This window comes from Botryllus schlosseri, chromosome 1, assembly GCF_051294905.1.
Source record: "Botryllus schlosseri isolate E-star chromosome 1, Bs_hap1, whole genome shotgun sequence".
In the NCBI taxonomy this organism is placed as follows: domain Eukaryota; kingdom Metazoa; phylum Chordata; class Ascidiacea; order Stolidobranchia; family Styelidae; genus Botryllus; species Botryllus schlosseri.
This window is the reverse complement of record NC_137236.1, coordinates 17,450,660-17,465,379: the sequence shown is the minus strand read 5'-3', so window position 1 is coordinate 17,465,379 and position 14,720 is coordinate 17,450,660. Positions and strand designations below refer to the sequence as shown.

The 14,720-nt window shown below is 38.3% G+C and overlaps 1 protein-coding gene across 1 annotated transcript; it reads right to left on the bottom strand.

The window, feature by feature from the left end:
* Positions 1-349: 349 nt before the first annotated feature.
* LOC145443740 (uncharacterized) lies at positions 350-7,773 on the bottom strand. The gene is made up of 3 exons (XM_080321696.1): positions 7,589-7,773; positions 3,070-3,305; positions 350-619 (listed from the first exon to the last, which is right to left on the bottom strand). The coding sequence occupies exons 1-3, from the start codon at positions 7,746-7,748 to the stop codon at positions 428-430; spliced, it is 588 nt and encodes a 195-aa protein (XP_080177822.1). The 5' UTR covers positions 7,749-7,773; the 3' UTR covers positions 350-427.
* Positions 7,774-14,720: the final 6,947 nt, after the last annotated feature.

Genomic DNA, 14,720 nt, shown 5'->3' with positions numbered 1-14,720 from the left:
CACCTTCGCAGAATCGGATGCCACAACACGGGTTTATGCGATACGTGCGATATCGACTAGACGGTCGACCACTTTTTAATTCATTGCGAACGCTGCTCGAACGGCCGCGATCACTTGAAGACGACAGCGGCGAATCGAGGCATACCGTTTCAGCTCACAAAACTGTTATCGGATCCACGGATTTTACTACCAGTGTCTGAATTCGTTATCCTCACCGGCAGACAGTTGTGACGCTAATGGATTCTTCAGACTCTTGAGACCTGGTGTAAAAGGCCATAGTAGCCGAACACCATATGTACAATACTAACAACAACAAAAACTCGACGCTGAGTCAGTTGGTCAAGTCTAGAAATAACCTCATGTCGCTTAATTCGAAAAATCGCGGTGAATGTATTACAATCGGCTCAGGTACATAAATACTTCCATTCTAAACACTTATTTGACATAGAATCGCCGCGTAGCCTTGGGAAGGCTTCCTGTCCATCATCCCGTTAGACTTGGATCCTTCAGGGTGTAAGTCGAGTAGAACAGTGGTTTGGTCGGATTTTGCTTGAGGATTTCCTGATTTCCAATGTACGAATGGCGCCTTCGTGCCGTTGGACAGATAAACGATTTGAGTCTGGAAAATAATAATCAGCGGGGATAATACATTTTATATTGCGTTACATTTCAGATTTAAGAAAATTAAAATTAAATTCTTGTGAAACTGAAAATCGATACAAAATATATGATAGATGTATCTATTTATATATTAATACCTCTTGTATATTTACCGTACAATGTGTAACTGTATGTGTATATTTGTAGGGTCTTGCTAGGTCTAAATGTCAAGACTTTTGAATATAGGTGCATGATATTTTAGAAAACTTTGTAGCCCTTGCAACCAAAGTCCTAAATGGTGGGACGTAGATCCCAATCTTAAACAGACATCACAGTGATTTCATATAACCAACCAACTCCCGACCTTCCCATTGATATTTATTGCAGCTTATACTATCCACTCCAGCAGGCACGATCAGACCGGATATTGCGATTCTTATAGTGGTATAAGATACATTACAACTATACCGCAGCGGTTCTTGACCTTTACGAACCAGCGGAACCCTTACGCTAATTTCCAATCTTTTGCGGATCCCTTTTGCTGACGCCTAAATGTCCTCCTTTTTGTGATTTTGTCCCCTTTTTCGAGAATTTTGGTTAATGACAGGGCGAAATTTGACCGAGATACCACAAAATTACACTGAACTAACGCTCAGGCGGGTATTTCGGGAGCTGAGCGAAAGTTGACATTAATTTTTATTTTTTAGTCAACCAACCAGGAAGTGGACAAATTTACCATTTTCTCAGGATTTTCCACCGGTATTCTAAGTTTGAAAATTTTGAAAAAGTGTCCACCTTTCCCAATTCCAGAATATGGTAACCCTAGTTTTATGCAATTCAGAAAGGGGAGACTACAACTTAGAAAGTTTCACCGTATTGTTTGGTCGAAACAGCGCAACAGAACAACGGCAAAAGTTTAATTACAAATGAGCTTATAAACATTGGGGATAAAATTATCATTTCGGAGGACGGCGTTTAGATTCCGAACCTCAGCTTCCCTTGCCTTCGCCACTGCACAAGGCGTAACGCAAAAAGTATTGCAATCCGACGATAAGACCGCCAAGGGCATAATTATCTGCAACCAATGATGGCCAAGACGGTTTACGTCGTACATCTCATATCATATACATCAGTAGAGTGCCGTGTCTCTTGGATTCCGTGGAACCAATGAAACGGGCTGGCGGAACCTTAGTGTTCCGAAGAGCACCGGTTAAGAACCACTGAACTTAGTGACTGTTGTGTGGGAAATGTTTTACTGCAGTCGTTTGTGGTTGTTCCATGCGAATACCGCTATCCGACGCAAACGCCATAATATAATATATTCGACTTGAATATATCGTTATGTTGACTGGGGACATTTGCGATATTCATATGTCGTATATTCCGTATTCATTGTTATCATATCAGCAGTAAGTCTACCTACAAGATTATGTGATAGATAGTAATTTCCTGCGTGACTACGTGACAAAAAAAAGAACATTGAAAAACATGAAACTTCATGAGATATCAGTGAAAGAGTGCTTCAATGAAGAAATGCGACTGTGTGGGGGTCGAACTGAGCACATTTAAATTACAGACAACTCAAAATTCACATTTATGAATCGGCAATTTCAAATCCTGTGTCCACCTCGATCTGGTTACGTTTGATAAGTGAAAGTCTACATGTAATCCTATTCCCAAAAGACTTTCCGGATACCTGTCCATTCTAATCCTTGAACTCTCTCCATTTGCATCTATGGAAACCTTAGGCTTTCAATGATTCATACGATGTCTCGAGTCACGGATTATTTTCAAGATTCGTTTGAATATCTAGCTCAATTTCCTTGAACAGCGTCCTATTTGCAATATTTGCCAATGCTCATAATTATAGATATCTTTTTCCTTTTCCGGCGCAAAACATGTATGTATAGATATCTACGATCTTGGAGAAAAGAATGTCTTTGTTTGTTCGATATTCATGGTGTTTCGAAAACATTGGTCATCTTACACCAGGCCGATACTTTATATTTTTATTCCGTAGTCCTATTTACCGACGTGTATCGCGGCCAACTTTTAGTCTTTTTATGAGACACCGCTTACGCGGAGCCTGGATAAACCTCCAACGCTTAAGCAGGAGTTATGGAGTCGACATCGATCGGACTCGAAATCATAATCCATTGGTGTTGCAGCTGTGGATCATACCACTACGCTATCTCGCGTATTCGCGTACGTACACACACACACCCAAACTCAGAATTATACCGCTGTCATAAAACTCTATTAGTGCCTACGTGCTTACCTTCCTACGTTCCGAGGCGTAATTTTATTTAAAATGTTGTACTCGATTCATGCTACAGCATAAGTATGAGGTAGGTTCAGGTTTCTTGTGCCATGGGTGTATATTCACACCCGTATATCAGGGGTGGTAGACGAGTGGACGTACACACTCGTTTCTCTATGAGTGTGTGGTGAAATTTAAATATTGGTAACCTTGGGATCGCATCTCATTCCGGTCCTCACACCAAAGGCTGTTCCTTCATCAAGCCTGGCAGAGATATATGGTCTCAGATATTCCATAATATCGTGGTATTGCTTCTCTGCGTATATGTTGCCAAGCTCTGCGCCTCGTTTTTCGCACGCTAATCTTGCAGCCTCTCGATTTATTTTTCCGGGATGATAGAATAAGGCAAAGTAACAGATGCCATTCCATTCAACCGCACACTTATCTGAAGACAAAATCATCAAGTTATTGGAACTTCATTTCCTGGACAGCTGCTAATGTAGTGAATAACATTTCTATATATATATGCTGTAAGTCATGACTGTGGTTCTCAACCGCCCTGACGACCTCGACACCTTATCAGAGGCCCTTAATAGAGATAGAGAGATAAAATTGCGCCCAATAAGTATACAGCACAGGCCGATAACCATATATATATATATATTTTGTTGGAAGAAAATGGCCAGATGAGAAACAGAAAATACGCTGATGGGCAGGGTCAAAATGTTTAGCTATATTCTCCAGCGTAATAATTTTATTTCTGAATGGAAAGCAGTGAATTATCTTGTTATTAAGGCCCTAAGGTGCAGCTAGACTCGCAAAATTTTCAAATTGCGATATTTTATGAACAGTCAATCCTAGATTCTCAAAAATTGGTGTGTAAGCTATTCATACCTAACTTCATGTACGGTATAAATTTCAGCATTTCACAGTAATTCCTTGGGCCCAAATTGGGGGGGAGATTGGTGAATCGGACGGTTAGTACGGAGAAACGCCTGTCTCATCAATGGATGCTGAGAGATTCTAACCAAGGCTTCATAAAGTGTTCTGAGGTCTCTAACCACCTGGTGAACTGCTTGAAACTAACGAATTTTCGAAAAAATTACCAAAATATTTGTTTGATATCAGTACGGTGCCGAATTTTCTAATATTTTTCACAAAATTCAGATCATCAGTAACATAGTAAGTACACCTAAACTCCTATAGCAAAAACAATAAGTTCACCAGGTAGAACAGTCTTATTGCTAGTACTGAGCAAAGTTTGATCAGGATTGAAGGTCACCTGATATCAAAATTTCGTGTCCCCGCGACATCATATTACCAAAAACTAGAAATGGGAGAAAATCAACTTTGAAAATTGAAAAATATTTTGGTGAAAAAGTAAAGCAGGTATTTGAAATTTGTTGCTTTTAAATGGTGCAGGCATGCTTTATTCAGTATATAGCCAAATTTGAAGACAATTGAATGTGCCTAAATGCAAAATAAGTCGTATAAAGTATGATTGATTTGATGATTTTTTCTCAAAACTGCTATACCATATTCGAAAAATTTGCAAACCTTGAACTAAACATGAGTTAGATGTTTTGAAAACGGAACAACATGTCAAGAATATTGTGACATTGTCGAAATACCCATTTTGGTTGGTATGAGTCAAGATACTACACGCATATTTCCCCCCCCCCCCCCAACATCTTTCAAACATACAATTTTAGCATCAATTTCATCATAACACTGCGACACCAATTTGAGTTGCATGACCCTTATGCATAGCCTGTGCAGTTCCAATATCCTTTGCCGGATGAGCCACAGTCAGGTAATTCACAGTGTTGAGAACAACTGCATCAAAAATGTAGAAATTGCGAGGAAAAACGATTCCGCCGAATCCGAACCATCATTATCAGATGTTGAAGGCGGTGAAAGCTCCAATCTTTTTCAAAAGATTTCTTCGATTGTTCAGCTCCTGCTCAGGAACCACTGGTTCTTTTCTACCACGGTTTTATCTTTCCCTATGCCAAATGACTTCGTAGTGTATGTCTTTGTCCTAATCGTCAATTAAGCGATTAGCTAATAGCTATTAACAATATACCAATGCAATCTTGAAAAATATACAATACGATAAACAACGCTCATAATATCAACAGCTTTCAGCTCTTCCCAGGTAAGCGATCGGCTGCTGCTGGGCTGCTGAATGTTTTGAAAGTCACGCTTCATCGATTAGACATATGGCTCTTCTATTTATTGTATAAAATCAGCTTGGCAGAATGCTTATAGACAATTTTGAGTGAGTTTAAATGAATGAAAGAGTATGGGGGGTGAATTTCTACGAAAATGGGGGATTTGAAATCGTATTTCAACATACTTCTAATTCGAAATCAGACAAGAGCAATACATTTTTGAAAAGAACTAGTTTCATACTTCAAGATTCTGCAATAAAAAAAATTTGGAAAATTTTGTGATTCCAGCTGCATCTTAGGGCCTTAAATGCTGCTAGGTGGATTCATTAATATTAGATAATAGGAAATTTTCCAAAAAAAAAAAGATATTTATGTTCCGTCTTAATTCGAAACAATGTGTAACATGATACATTTCAAATTCTCGTGAATCCACGTTTTTATATTAGGAAATTAAGAGGTATTTGGGATACTATAAAGTTTATGGTATTGATGGCTGCCTTCTGAACAGTTGCGGCTTGGTGAAATCGAAATCCATATCAATGTCGGTTTCGGCCAACATGAGACGGTACTTTTCGTCAAGGTTTCCTCTCCGCCGAGCAGTGTCAGTATCAGTTTATTATTATTTTCATCATTTCCGAACACCACAAAACTGCGATACAATGAAAAGATAGGAGCTTTTAGGCAGCACACTTCGCAGAGTCGCATGTTAGCAGAAACGTCATTGTCAACGTCTTGGTGGGTCGTGACCCGGTAACGGCCGACGCCGAAATGATGATCTCTATAAATTTTTATTAATATTTTGTCAGAGAAAGGGGTACCCATATCAATATCAAGACAACTAGTCACGATAAATTGCGCGAAACGCGAAGAAAATTTGAATGAAGTTATATAAATATCTTAAAAAATGCTTATAATTTATGTTCATTTAGGTAATAATTTGGGGATCCTTCGAGCTCGAGCTCCCTCCAATTGGGTGGATTTGGGGTGCGCCAGTCAGGGCCCTATGTTTAGCGCACCATACCGCATTCGAATTTCAGCCTTCGGATTTCTTTTTTCGACATGCCTTTCATTCTTTATGGATGATGATGTCTCATAGTAAAAACGATCACTTAACGACTTGTTTTATGAAATAGGTAGGCCTACTTGGAAACCTAGCCTATAACAAATCGATTTGAAGCACAGAACGTGTGATGCAATATATGACAATGGCAGCAAAGAAGGTTTGAGCTTACTATATCGAGAGAGTGACTTTAGTTACGTCATACGTTGCTACATTGGCGTTATTTTAAATCCAGATTGCGCATGCGAGCCTGCGAGGGACGTAGGCTGCGTAATCGCGACATAATAATGAACAGGCTTCAAAATAAACCATTATCCATTCCGGTTCAGTTTATACAGCCTATGGTTTTATTGCTCGCAGCAATATATAAAAGTTGGGTTTCTATTTTTAATTCCAGGCAACGGGCACGCGGGTCGCTCAGAATAGCTCCTCGGGCCGCATTTGGCCCGCGGACCGCACTTTGCCCCGATCTGCTTTGATGCCTATTTCTACAAAATAAAATTTCAGCGCGGAATTCTTACTTGTAGCCTACTGCCCACTCTATGAACGAGTCTGTAACGGCTCATGAACGCGATAGGGTAAACCGCATACGCTCTGAAACTCATTTAGCATAAGACCGTTTTATCAGGGGGAAGGGAGGTAGCAGGATATGATCTCGTGATTTACAATATATAGGAGTGATGCGGATGCCAAAAAAGGCATGAATATGTTTCTCCAACGGTATTTGTGAATGACTAATCAAGAACATTATTACAGTCAAAATTGCATTTAATGCGCGGCGTTTCAGCTACGAGTCGAGCAGGGCCTCTGAATTGACAATTGATCACGAATAGGCCTGATATACGTCAGATGGTGATTGCATATCGGAATATCGGGCAAATGTCTATAAATCATCCACGTCGAATCTCTGTTAAGGACAAACGATTGTTTAGTATATTTACGGGAACAAAGATGTAGCAGGCTTGTTGCTGCAGCCCGATGATTCGAACTGAAAATACCTTATAATTTATACTAAAATTATATTATAAATAATGTTCATTTGAAAGCCACTGTCGTTTACATTCCGAAAATGTCAATATTATTCCTAAAAGATCACCTACTACACCCTTAATAATCGCATTTGATTATGAAAATCGTCATTTTTGGGATAATCGCAACGCCACGGAACAACGCGGTGTCTACTGTGCCACAGCATTGTATCCAGTCAGAGCTCAGTTTGTATCCATATTGACAAATGCGCGGCTTCGCCAGTAGTCGACTTCTTTGCAATCGTGAACGCCAACCTCGCCAGATTTCAGACACATGAAATCTGCTACCAGAGGGTTCAAGATAAACAAAGTAATGACAATACCTCATAATCTCGCGACTCCTGGAGCATTCTGAATTGGAATATAGGTTGCCGTTGCACCCGTGTCTAGAGCCACTCAGTTGATTGTTACAGTATTTTAGATTAGCGTCGCATGCCTACATATTCTTGCTCATGCATATGCTTACCAAGCTGTTGTAGCATTTTCAAACTGAGCCGATATTCCAAGTCAGAAAGTCTTTCCATCATTTCTTCAGTTGTTGGAAATCGATTGCCATCGTAGGGTAACGTGATAATGGAATTTGCAAATATTAAAATTCCAGAAATAAATCGCATCGTTGGATTCATAGTATGCGTTATTTGTTACGGTTTTCTAAATTTCAAGGTTCAATTTCATTTCGTTTAAAGGTATGGTGTCATGTCATACGTCAGGTCTAATGATGAGAATCCTTCAACTGAATAGTGCAGATATGCGAAGGAGATTTCTGACATCATTGTCGATCAGTGTTTACCTTGCAGTCACAATTTCTAAAATGACTTGGCGGTCCCACTCTCTTTCTGGAGTGTACACAATCCTCTGAAAACGCACATCTTCAATCCATATGATACCACATTGCGAATCACCCGAAACCGCATTCCCGTATATGTCCCGCTTCTTCGTCTATATACCGAAATGACGGATTGTTCGATCATCACTAGACTTATAATTACTATTTCCTATGTGTACAATCCGATAGTTTCGATAGATGGTAACAAACATTGTATATAATAACATTTTATTTTCATTTTGTGGAAGATGGAAGTAACATCAGTTTGAATATATTTGTATTTGTTTGTTTGTTTTGTGGTATTCATGGTGTTTGTCGACTTCTATGGTCATTTACACCAGGCCTATATTCTTCATTGTTTTCCGTAACTGCCGACTTATAGCACGGCCCACCTCAAGGCTTTTTGTAAGACATCAGTTTGAATATATTTGTATTACATTTCCTAACTCCGCAAGCAGTGCCGTATATGCGGTAAACACGGTTTCTATGTATCGAGAGAGACACATGATGATCTGACAGCGCAAGACCTATCTATAATATAACATCTGAAGATACACTCTAAGTTTTGAAGTGTTGCTCAACCCGGAAAATTGAACACGAAACGTGATCCAAAAATTGAACGCCTAGAAGTGTTGCGAAGTGTTTAAATTAAAAGTGTTTACCTAAAAAGTGTTCAGTCTCAAAGTGGCTGGTTGACTAGTCACCGGAACGCAGGGCTCAAAATAAAATCAGATTTTATTGATTCATGAATAAATGACTCTTATAATACCCAACCTGGGTGATTAAATACGTGCAAACATTGAAATTTCCAATAGCTGCTGTGACAGGGTTTCATAAATTCAGATCAGCAGTTGAAACCGTGTCCGGAATAGTCCATGAAATCACGAACATCACAAATGATTAAGAGCAAACTCACTACAAATATCATGCAACACGCTCAATCATGAAAATGAATGCATAGGGATAGTGAAAACAAAATATCATTTAGTATCTTAAACTTTCGTGACAGGGGCATGGAATCAAATTCATTGGTTACGTCCGTTAGCAGAAAACATGATCAACACAAATCATTACAACTTATTTAAAACTGATCAAATTATGGCTTGTAAATTTCTAATTTGATTATAAACAAGCAAACAAACAACGAATGTATCAGTACCACTACCACGATAAACAACCATAAGTATTTTTTTAATCTTAAAATGAAATTAGGCCTGCTAACCAGGCATCAAAATATTCTAGGGCTTGCATTACAAGTATTTATATCCAGTTAATGCCAATCACTTTTGTTTAAATAGCAAAGAAATCGTTTCTTTGAGTCCATACAAATTTTGCAGATTTACAGAAAAGATTTTGTTGTTATTTACCAGTCTGCTGCAATATATGAAATCTGGAAGTCATTAGGACAGTGGTTCTTAAACATTTTTGGACACGCCCCCTTATGATAGTAAAAAAATTCACCCACCCCTTATCGTCGTATCATAAAATTTAAAAAAGCAACCAGAACGCTAGAAATCCCAACGGATGGATAGTTGGATGGCAGTGACGGTAATGATTGTTGATAAGAGAATATTCAAATATTAAATTCTGACCATACACAGAGAAATAACTACAAGCTGCCATGTCTGAAAAAGATTTTAGTTGACAGCGGCTTCACACCCCTTCAAATGCTTTCTCCTGTTTGAGACCCACTCCTTTAGGGTATGACAATCCAATGCATAGCAGCTCAAAACGTCAACAATGTCTCTGAATACTCCATTTTCACTGAAGCAGTTTTATATTCTTGCCATCAGCTGTAATCCAAGCTCGGTCAATCTCTGATTCGTGGCGTGCCATGGTGTTTGTTTCTTTGGTCGACTCCAAGTTGCGCTCCTTGAAAGTGTGATTAAATTCCAATGTTTTGAATATGTCAATGAAAATTCTAAATTTTATGCAGAAATAATTATAAATATTTCACACATGCAGGTTACACAGGCGCAGGAAATCCTATCACTGAGAAGGACTAAAATTAGCATAACGACTAATAAAAATATCTTGAATAAGGTCCGCGTTTTTTTCAATTCGGCCATTTTGACATTTACATTGACATTCAGACGCACAGACAACAGTGAGAATGCAGAACTGTAACTCAGAATGAAATGAAGCAGAACGTCGCAGGTCTATGTAAATTTGTATGTTCCACAAAACAGAAAGATTACGGTACCTGCTTCAATAAGACATGCGCTGGGGTCTTGGATTATATTCGTTAGTCTCTCAATTTGGCTTGGAGAAGAAGAAAGTTGACTTCATCAACCTCGTTTTGCTGAAAATGTAATTGATTGCAAACAAGATCCGACAATAAATATAGTAGGTTATTTCTATGGGTTCGGATTTCCATTATAATAATTGACATACGGAAGGCTTTACATGTAACTTTGTTTCTAAGAATTTATAGCTGCTTTGAATTGAGATGAGAAAATATATCAGACAAAGTACACGTTGATTGTCTTTAGTACAAAAACTCTGTGACATCTTATCGAAAGTGTTGAATACTTTTCCTTGATTGCACTAATTGTAACTGTTCTCAATCTTCCAAAATCTTTCCTTCCTGATTAAATTTAACTAACGAAATTAATTGGAATTAGCACAATATGGGAAATGATCTCAATTTGATGTTCACCTAGTCCAAGTATAGTTCAGTAAGCAATAGTTTAAATACAAATTACACCAGCTCTTTACATTCAACAACACCTCTGTTCAATGTACACAGATCAAGCCTTTCTTCAGCTCATATCGCATATATAGATAGTTTTTGATAAAATTAGGACTGCAAATACCAGCACATTACATAATCAATGGTGATATATGAAATTAATAAATAGACTTACATAATCACATGGGTTCTTGAGGCAAAAGTATGTATCGCAAAAGATGACTGCACTGGCACAAAATCCGTTCAGATGATTCCTCACGTCACTATTAACATTGTCTGTTAGCACAGGCACGGTAGAACCAGGGTGACTTTTCGAAGAGTCGACATCAGTTGGATGAATTTGAGGATCAATCCAAGACTGTTGAAAAGAAAATACTTGTTTTAAAAATTTGCGATACAAAGGAACTATTCAATATTCGAACAGCTTCTTCGAGGTACAAAACTTCAATATAAAATTAAATAGTATATGCATATTGAAATGAGCACGAATATCTTCGGCTGAGACTCGTCAGAGGTAATCGTCAGCAACTAGTGAAGAACTCAAAAGAACGTTGTAGATCAACAATCGTATCACAAAATATGACGTCACCAGCATTCAGTATACACACAGATATCAGACTGGATACAATTGTATGTGACAAAAGGGTGTCTTTTATAGAACAATTAATTATTGTAAAGGAAAGTTACATGTGACCTTACCACCAATTTTACTCCAGCACGAGTAGCATACTTTCCTGGATTGTTAATCATTTTAGTGAAATTTTACCAGCAAACATTAATAAAAATAACCTAATGCAGCAGAATCAAATTCATTATCTAAGGGTATACCAGTTTACTTACGAAAAACTGCGATGTTTACCAGTATTTTAAACAAATGCATTTCAAAAAGGTGCCAATTGCAATACATACTACCTGCACATTAGGGCATTTTTCATATTCTTTCCATCAGCCGCAGCCCAGGCTTGATGAGTCTCTGATTCGTGGCGTGCCATGGCGGCTCTTTTTTACAGGTCAAATCCAAATGCTGCTCCAAGAAAATACAATAAATACCAAAGGAAAATTGTAAATTTTATGCAGAAGTAAATATATATATTTCACGCAGGTGGGTTACAGAAGCGCAGGAGAGGTGCTCAGCCCCCCCAGGTTGAGAACCACTGACCTAGCGCATTATAGTTCAGTAAGCAATAGTTAAAGTACAAGTTACACGAGCTCATTACGTTCAACTACATCTCTGTTCAGTGTACACAGTTGAGTGTACACTGTACAGTGTACACATATGAAGCCTTTTTCAACTCATATCGAATAGTCCGTAAGCTACTCTGCGAGATAGTTCGTGAGAAAAGTAGGACTGCAAAAACCAGCAAAATTACACAATCAATGGTGATATATAAAATGAATAAATAGGCTTACATAATCACAGGTATCCATGGGTTCTTGAGACAAAGGTCTGTATCGCATAAGGTGACTGTGCCGGCACAAAACCCGTTACGAACGACTCCTCAAGTCACTGTCAAGATTGTCTGATAGCGCAGGCACGGTACACCGAGGGGGCTCTTTTCAAAGAGTCGACATCAGTTGGACGAATTTGAGGATCAATCCAAGACTATTGAAAAGAAAATATTTGTTGCAAAAATTCGCAATACAAATGAACTACTCAGTAATCACGCAGATATTATACTGGATACAGTTGTTGTTTTCTGCAATAAGTTGTGCATGACAGAAGGGTGTCTTTTAAAGAATAATTAAGTAATGGAATGGAAAGTTGCACATGACGTTACCACCAATTTTACTCTGGCACAGGTAGTATACTTCCCGGATTGTTAACAATTTTAGTGAAATTTTATCAACAAACCTTCATAAAAATCTTTATCACGAAGATAACCGAATGCAACAGAATCAAATTCATTCTCTAAGGATCTATACCAGTTCACTTACAAAACACTGAGATGCTTACCAGTAATCCATACAGCAAATGCATTTCAAAAAGGTGCCAATTTCAATACATACTACCTGCGAAATGGAGTTTACTTCAGTTATCGTATCATAATAAACTCAGAAAAGTCAAACTTGGGGATTGGGAAAAACAAATACTACCCCCTGTGATCCATGGTTTGTTGAAAAGATTATTTGTTTGGCTGTGCTATTATTAGGGCGATATTTTGGACCTAAAAAGGGAAGATTTCGACTAAAAAATCCAAGTTCACACATATTTTGACGATGAAAAACTTAATTTTAACCGCGTGTACTTAAATTAGGGATTTCTCACACAATGTTAGAATTGTACTACCGGTACTTATCTTAATTTCTGGCTGGAGCTGTCTGTTCTTCCGAAGTAGATTGACCTGAAAAAATCTTTTAGCATGAAAACTGACAAATTTTTACATGAAAAATCCCTATTTTATCGAAATCTGGTTCGATATTCCACTTCCAATTCCAGTATTAGTTACATCTCGTATTATGGTAGAAATAATTAAAACTTTGTTGTAGTCCAACGAAAGATACTTTCCTACATTTTCGGGTATAAAGTGTCTGTCCCAACTAACTAGCTTGGCAAGAATGAATAAAGAACGTTCACCAGCTGCAGTTGTTATTCTGATGATGAAAAACTTTATTTTGACCCCATGTACTTAAATTAGGTGTTTCTCACATAATGTTAGAATTGTATTACCGGTACTTATCTTTATTTCTGGATGGAGCTGTCTGTTCTTCCGAAGTAGTAGACCTGAAAAAATCTTTTAGCATGAAAACTGACAAATTTTTACATGAAAAAAACCTTATTTTATCGAAATCTGGACCCGTGGAGAATTCTAGTATTAGTTACATCTTGTATTATGGCAGAAATTATTAAAACTTTGTTGTAGTACAACGAAAGATACTTTCCTACATTTTCGGGTATAAAGTGTCTGTCCCAACTAAGTAGCTTGGTAAGAATGAAGAAAGAACGTTCACCAGCGGCAGTTGTTGGCCGGCAACACTGAAGTTGTGCGTACACTGCACTCTCTCTCTCTCTTACTCTCTCATTATGACAAAGTTGTCTACATCGCAATTTTTCATCATACGGTTTCTAATAGAAGAACCAATGCCCATGCAGTCTCGCTTCAGTTAGGATAGTGCAGTGGGCTACGTTGAGCATTTGTTTTATTTGACAGTTTATGATTCACATTGAGCAGACGATGGTCCGTCTACAACGGTAGACTATAAAGTAGGCTACAAGATGTAAGTTGTAAAATGATAAGTTCATCGACAGTGCAATCATCTATATCAGTGCTCTTCAACCTGTGTGACGGTTCGCACTTGTGCGAATGAAAAAATTTGCAGTGCGAATGACGAACATGGTGCGAACGGTGCGAATGAAAATCCCGGATGAGTGCGAATGACGAAGGTGGTGCGAACGGTGCGAATGAAAATCCCGGATGAGTGCGAATGAAAATCGTGAATAGTAATTGCTTTTCAAATAAACATAATACGAAATTCAATGGCAGTGTAACTTTAGTTGTTGCGACGCAATTGTAAAAACTTGTTTAACTTACGACGCACCACTAGTCGTAGCTCTCACAAGCCGTAGTGAATTGATATTTTCGCACTATAATTATTAAGTAACCAAAACCCTGGTTTGGAAGCTGGTGTAGTAACAGACATATAGCAGCCCGTCAGAGGCTGGGAAAATGACGTTAAATTCACTTTCTGCTTACTTTCGATAAACAATCATCAATAATTCCGTAATACCTGTTCGATTAGTACTAGGCACGAGGACAGTAGTAAATACTATCATTACAGACTGCCATTTACAAGTTACAGTAACGCAAATTTTACCCTTTCAGGGGTTATTAAAGTATAGACCGCAAAGGGTATAATTTTGGGTCGACACGGTGCCAGGACTATCTGTCTGCTCGGCGTAGCCAGCCGAAAAAATGGGAGGGTGGTTCCAAAAAAGGACGGGTTCGATTTTTACCGAATTTAGTAATATACAGGGCCGTAACAGCACTTCGTCAGCCGCCCAAAACGTTGGTCCTGGGCCCCCATATGGTGATAAACCGAACTTCAGTGAGAAAGCAAAATTTTCGATAATTAATGATAAAA

What these genes read in the sequence shown, in the direction of transcription:
- LOC145443740 (XM_080321696.1), bottom strand. Translation starts at nt 7,748, where the DNA reads ATGAATCCAACGATGCGATTTATTTCTGGAATTTTAATATTTGCAAAT. An exon ending in GAAAATGCTACAACAGCTTG is followed by an intron (nt 3,306 to 7,588) that starts GTAAGCATATGC and finishes TTTTGTCTTCAG; the next exon opens with ATAAGTGTGCGGTTGAATGG. An exon ending in GAATGAGATGCGATCCCAAG is followed by an intron (nt 620 to 3,069) that starts GTTACCAATATT and finishes ATTATTTTCCAG; the next exon opens with ACTCAAATCGTTTATCTGTC.